The sequence below is a fragment of the Odontesthes bonariensis genome, chromosome 6, assembly GCF_027942865.1.
Source record: "Odontesthes bonariensis isolate fOdoBon6 chromosome 6, fOdoBon6.hap1, whole genome shotgun sequence".
Taxonomy (NCBI): Eukaryota; Metazoa; Chordata; class Actinopteri; order Atheriniformes; family Atherinopsidae; genus Odontesthes; species Odontesthes bonariensis.
This window is the reverse complement of record NC_134511.1, coordinates 36,452,151-36,458,527: the sequence shown is the minus strand read 5'-3', so window position 1 is coordinate 36,458,527 and position 6,377 is coordinate 36,452,151. Positions and strand designations below refer to the sequence as shown.

General features: G+C 42.5%; 1 protein-coding gene across 4 annotated transcripts in view; it reads right to left on the bottom strand.

The window, feature by feature from the left end:
- Positions 1-232: 232 nt before the first annotated feature.
- The window catches only part of LOC142382581 (tetratricopeptide repeat protein 28-like), a 187,379-nt gene continuing 181,234 nt past the window's right edge, over positions 233-6,377 (bottom strand). For 3 of the 4 annotated variants that reach the window (XM_075468606.1, XM_075468609.1, XM_075468608.1), the window contains 8 exons: positions 5,911-6,158; positions 5,691-5,815; positions 5,365-5,596; positions 4,637-4,713; positions 3,960-3,983; positions 3,020-3,149; positions 2,775-2,882; positions 233-2,587 (listed from right to left, as the gene is read on the bottom strand). In XM_075468606.1, the coding sequence (XP_075324721.1) occupies positions 981-2,587; positions 2,775-2,882; positions 3,020-3,149; positions 3,960-3,983; positions 4,637-4,713; positions 5,365-5,596; positions 5,691-5,815; positions 5,911-6,158 (2,551 nt within the window). In that variant the 3' untranslated portion in view covers positions 233-980. The remainder of the gene's footprint in view (positions 2,588-2,774; positions 2,883-3,019; positions 3,150-3,959; positions 3,984-4,636; positions 4,714-5,364; positions 5,597-5,690; positions 5,816-5,910; positions 6,159-6,377) is intronic. The other variant, XM_075468607.1, reaches the window with a different exon arrangement.

Below are 6,377 nucleotides of genomic sequence, written 5' to 3'. Positions count from 1 at the left end.
GACGGGGGGACACACCCACTAATTAAAATGAACCAATGAAACCTCTCATAATCTCCTAACTTTAAATCCGTCCTTGGTAGGTCTGCCCAGAGCTATAGAATCTTACTCTATGGCTCTGGGTCTGCCTTTACTAAAACGACCCCTTTTGTTTAAATTTGATGAACAAATCACATTCATAATACATGCGGCTCAATCTATCCATCCATCCATCTGAATGATGTCAAGTCAGGAATACAAGAAAGTAAACATGATGTCTTTATTGAAACGGTTTACTGATAAATGACAGATGGTTGTTGTGAAACTTTCATGTTTAATCTCAAAAAATCATGGGCTAAAAAGTCATACATGGTACTTAACACTGAATAGCAAGAGAATTCATGCTTCAGAGCAGACACTTAATTCACAAAGAAATCAGGCAAAATGCCCTTCTGATTTCAATAAAAAATATTAAATCTTTTCTTCCACTCTATCCATCTTTACACGGTACAGGTTTGTTCACTTTAATTATATAAAAAAGCTTAATACTGATTGTGAAACACAAATTAATTTACAAAACATAATAATAATAATAATAATAATTATAATATTAACAAACAATAATAACAATAACAATCAAATTTCAAAACAAAAATAGAATGGAGGAAATCAGTCATAACTGTTGCATCTTGGCCCTCGCAAACTGCAAAGTTTTGGGGGAAAAAAACAAATGGCATTTACATGTACCTGACACACAGTTACAGACAAACACAGTATCAGGTCGTTGAGTATTTCTCATTGCCATTTACAGTGTTATGGGCACAAAGACAAGACAGTCTCTAAATCATTCATGTGCCTCTGCAGGAACACATTCACTAACCAAAGAAATCCTTCTGACTATCAGTCAAGACCGGTGGACCAAGCGGTCCTCCAAAAGTGCCCTTCTCCTCCAGCACACAGTAAAGTATATTATAAACACAAGTATAGGACCATTTTGCATTTTTTTAGCATTTAGAAGAGGGGAAAAATCTTCCAGGTGACAAGAATTTGTATCCATTGCCAGCAGGTAGTCGGATAGAACGAGCACCAGGGCTACTGCTTGTGGAAATTGTGGGTGATGGCGCCACTTTTCTGGGGTTGGAGCAGTGGTGTCCATTGGAAGAGTTCTTGCTGCCCCTATCCAGTGACTGCAGTCCCAGCTCCCGCAGCTCCAGGCTGTCTTGGGCATCATTAGGGGAGCAGTGGCGTGGAGAAAGGTTCAGAAGGCTCAGTACATCTCTACTGGCAGTAGCAAGAGGTCCCGGACTGTGGACGGCTTTGACAGGACCTAGATGTTGCTGCTGTTGAGCTGCAGCGTTAACCCAAAAGGTCTTCAGGTTGTGGATAGCTTGGACTTTTTCATCAATTACGCCTCTTCTTAGCCTGTCCAAATCTGGTGCATCAGCCGATGTAGAACAGGCAGAACCTGTAGAGGAGTAGGACAGCGCAGGGGATGGAGCACTACCAGCTGGTGACTGATGACCAGAACTCGGAGACACGTTACTTGGGGAACGAGAGATGTGGCCACTGTATGGTGAGCTTGGGTACTTCAATTTGAACTGGGCATGGCTGTCCAGAGTGGGTGAAGGAAGGCTGCCCTCCTTTTGGGAAGACTCAGAGACTGCAGGACTATTATATCCAGAGCTTATCTTCTGCAGGGAAGAAGAACGGGAGGGAGGTTTGGGTTTTGGGGAAGACTGACCTCGACCACTAGCACTGCTGTTGGGACGGCTGAATGCACTAGTTTCAGAGGAGCGGAATGTGCTGCTCCGAGCTGAGGTTCCACCAGCTGTCCCACCCTCTGCCCCAGCTCGTTGAAGACTACCCACAGCCCGTAAATGGCTGTGGGTCTCCTCTAGAATCTTCTGGGCCAGCTCCTGAGGATCAAGAGGGACAGTTTTTTCTTCCTGAGACTTGACAGTGCTGTCTGTCTCAGTACTGGACTGGTCTGATTCACCTGTATCTGAGCTGCTCACCTTACCCACTTTCTGGAATGGTGAATTTGGGCTGGGCACCAGGGATGTTTTGATAGGAGATGTTGGAGTGCTGACACTGCCCCTTGATGAGACAGAGACAGTGTAACCTCTTCCTGCCCCTGTATTGGACCCACCAACCCCTCTGCCTCCACGGTGGTGTCGCTGGCTATGGCCTGGTGGTAAAGGCAGAGAGTCACAGTGACTTCCCAGTGGTTCGCTGCTGATAATGGAAAAGCCCTCATATTCCTCTTCATCTCCTCGTGCTCCTGCCACTGCAGCAGCTGCACCATGAGGAGATGAACGACTACGGGGAACATGAGAATGCTTATGGATAGAGTAGTGTGCCGTGGCCCCACCGCGCTGCCGATGACCAAGGAAATCACAATCTGATTTGGAAGCAAAGCTCATGGAGGAGGCCACAGAGCTGAGGCTATAAACCGAGATGGCATCTGATGCTTGATTGTCCAGGCAATGAGGAGAGAAAGGAAGGCTTGAGTACCCAATTGGCAAGGGATTGGATACAGACTGGGCTGAAGCCAAAGACTCAAGGGAAGATGAGCTGTCAAGGCTCAGACGCTTGGGCAGTTCTGTGGAGTCTAAAAACAGAGAGGAGTGGAGAAGAATAAATGTGAAGCATGATAAGGACAGTGTGATTGTTAAAATGTTAAATGCACTTTCTGGATGATTCCACTAAGCAGGCTTACTCCTAAAGATATTACAGAGATAAATCATACAATAAGTATTATTATAATACAATAAGTTTGAGGAAATAAGAATATTCACCAAACAGTGCCAGCAGAGACTGGAGAGCAAAGTGCAAGGTGCGGCGGTTGGCCAGCTTGCCTGTCTTCAGCACCACTTCTTCTTGGCCAACCTCACATAGGTCAAATCCTGCAAATACAAAATGACACCAGTTTTAACTTACATTATTGTCATATTACTTTATGGATGAATATATTTTAGCATATATATAGTAGTAGTTGGTAAAGTAGAGGGGATACAATTAAACATTTTCATTGATAACTTACCAAGAGCAGCAAGAAATTCATGGCAACCTGGCAGTCTCCATAGCTGTACACTAATGGACACCTGAATGGGGAGGAGGGAAAAATCCTGTTCCTTTTCTCCTGTTTGGAGTTGGACTAGCACCTGGTGGAGCTGAACAAGACAAGAGCACCAGAATAGCGTTAACCAGTGATTTAATATAATTTTGTGTGAGTGAACAACTGCTATTCACTCAAGAATTTACATATCCCAAGTAAAAAGTTATTCAGTTCTTGTTCCTCATATTGATTTTATTTTGACCTATTTTAACTCCCTAATATTATGAAAGCTAGTTTCTAAAGTGGGGGTATTGACAAAACATTTTTGGTTTTATGTATCAATATGTTACCACATTTTGAGTCCAAAGCAAGAGTAATCAGGGCAAAGAAGAAAAAGCTGCAAGGAATCAGAACCAAAAGGGTTGGAGATTGTGAGGATGTAAACTTGGCTTGGGAAAACACTTGCCTGTTTTGTTTGGGGATTACATAGTTTAGAACAAAGGCATCTTTGTCAACTTGGCTTAACTGTGCAGAAAGTAAAAACGTGCCTCCTCTACCTCACAGTGGTGACAGGGCAGTTTTATAAGTCATAGTTTTATTCCTGCTACTTTTCTGAAACCTTCCTCTGACCTGAAATGAACTGGGGCTGTTAATCCTTAAATACTAAAAAAAAAAGAAAAAACAAGATCTGACTTCAGTAATTAGCCATGGAAAATTGTATAAAAACGTAATGCATTAAATGTTTGCTCAACTACATTTATGCATACAAACTTAAAAGCATAAAAAATAAAATAAAAAAAAACATTACAAAATGGCCATGAAACCACTAAAGCAGAAGGTGCTTAAAGATGAGCAAGATAGAAAGTGAAGAAGGGACAGACAGAGTTCAGTGGGATGGAGTGCAGGTAGGTGAATGCACACTTACCATTGCCACCATATTTTTAACAGCCTTCAGACCACACGTTAGGTGCAGGGGAGAGAGAATAGGCTTTTAATTGCATGCACACAAGCCATACAGAAAGGGTACAAGGGTTCAGGTCAGTAAGAAGAATTACAGCCACAAGTAACAACAGTGTTTAATATGTCATAGAGTGTGGTGCTACCAACATACATATATATATTAGGCTGTTTGGTGTTCTGTGCACTTAGACTGCCAATCATCACCTAACTGTTTGGTCTTTCACTCTAAGCATGTGATAGCCACATGTTACACATGTACCGAGATAAATCTCTGGAGCCTAAGATTAATTCTTTGGTGTCACAAGCTCAGGTGCAAGAAAACAGGACTTCCATTGTCGCTAAGACTTTGTACTGCAAGCACAGCTAGTCAGGCTTCAACACAGCATTTCGAAACAGATTAAGATGCAGCATTAGTTGCTACTGCATGTGTATATGTGACTGTGATGCACGTGAGTTATGCTAAGTAATGATATCTCCCTGATATTCTCTGCGAGAAACAGGAGCTGTAAAGGTGAATAAAAGTTTCACGGAAAGTATGAGAGCCCACCTTAGTAGTTCTTAAGACTTTATAATAAAATAGTACAGGTAATTTGATCCAAAAATTAGATTTAAAGATGGTGCATTGGATTTAAAAAAGCCTACCCGATTGATGAGCTGCTCCCCTGCCTCAGAGGCTGTGATCAGTTTGCACAAGGCCTGGAGAGCTGGCGGTGGCAGACCTAAGGAATGGGATCAGGGGAAGTTCATGATTATTCATATAATGTTTGCCATCTATACCCAAGAAATAAGCAGAACTAAACAGGTGATAGTTGGGGTGACATGAAATGATACACAGTGCAGTAGTTTTATGGCCTTCAGAACATAGATTTTAAAGTTTGCAAGGTGAGTGTTTGGTCAGAGATACATTCTGCAGCATGAAAAGCTCCACACATACAACCAGTCATAAAAGACATCTTCAGTTAAAGAAATCTGATAGTCATGGCAGATTCTTTATTCAAGCAAAGTCAATTTGTCTGAGATTACACGGAGAGAAGAAAGTTGAACCTACCCGCAGTTATTAAGCCTACCTGCAGCCTACCTGCAGCCTACCCGCAGTTATTAATTGAAAATGCTTTACAAATGTGCAAGTCTACTAAGGAGAACTATTGTCACTTTGAAAGCAGAAGGTGGTTACTAAGTTGCATACAGCTAAATAATGAATAAGAACGCTGACATTTTTAAGACTTCAGCACTCAGTATGTTGGCCTGTAAGAGGCAAAAACTGTATTTGGAAAACAAAGTATAAAAAACAAAAGCAGCCAAATGCAAAACCTTGGATGGACTCTAAATGTGACTGATTAAACTGTGATGTGTTACTTGTCTTAACATACCCAATAGGGATTGTAAAGTAGTGCTGCACTGCTGGAGCCTGTCTCCTGGGTCAGCAACAGGAAAGAAAACTGCGGCAGGGATACCAGGGCCTGCAGAATCAAGCCGGAAGCCCACAGCTGTCAGTAGGGCCTGCCAGCCGGGGACTCCCCCCACCTTGTTCTCCACACTCTGCTGGGATGTATACATGGAATTACGCTGTCCGTTCTGTATCCTCTGAAGAGACTTCTCCACCTGCAAGAGAAAGGCAGAGATCAGTATCTTTGTGTGTCTTTGGATGTGAAGCTTATGTGTATCATAAAAGCTTATGTGTGTGTCCATGTTTTACCAGATGAAGTAAAACTCTCAGAGCATCACGAGCTCGATCTGGGTATTGTAGAATCTCAGCCAAAGCTTGGCCAATTAGAGAGGATGGGCTGTTAAGCTTCACATCATTGCCAATCAGCATGTAACCTGGACAGAGACAATTGAATAGCTCCATTACAAAATCATCTTTTCTGTAATTATGGTAATGTGGCATTAATGCAGAAATAAATTACATCTCTAACCTGCCCAGTTGGAGGGATGAGAGTACTGCTTGCTGCTCTGGACAGTCTTCATGGCATCTGCCAATGCTGCACTAGCCTTGGTCCCATTGAGCAGGGCAGAGTAGAAGGCATGGACAAAAACCTTAGAGGCTGCAACGGGGACAGGCCATAAGGACACAAGAACACACTGAGCACCGGCAGCGAGGAAGGCTCTAGTTAGTCCCACGACTCCATCTGCTGTGACCTTGCTGCTGGACTCTTGGTAGGACCTGTAGTCACAGTGACAGAGTAGGCGCATGTGTAAATGAATATGAAAGCTTTAAATACTTAACGGCTCAGCATTTCTAACATATCAATCTTTTGGTATATTTCTAATGTATGCTATCCCTCTCTCATTAGCCACATTACAATCTGTATGAGGTAAAGTGCATTTGATATCCTACAAATCAGCTCTGAAATCCCATCTTTTCTAAGATAATTTTCCTTAT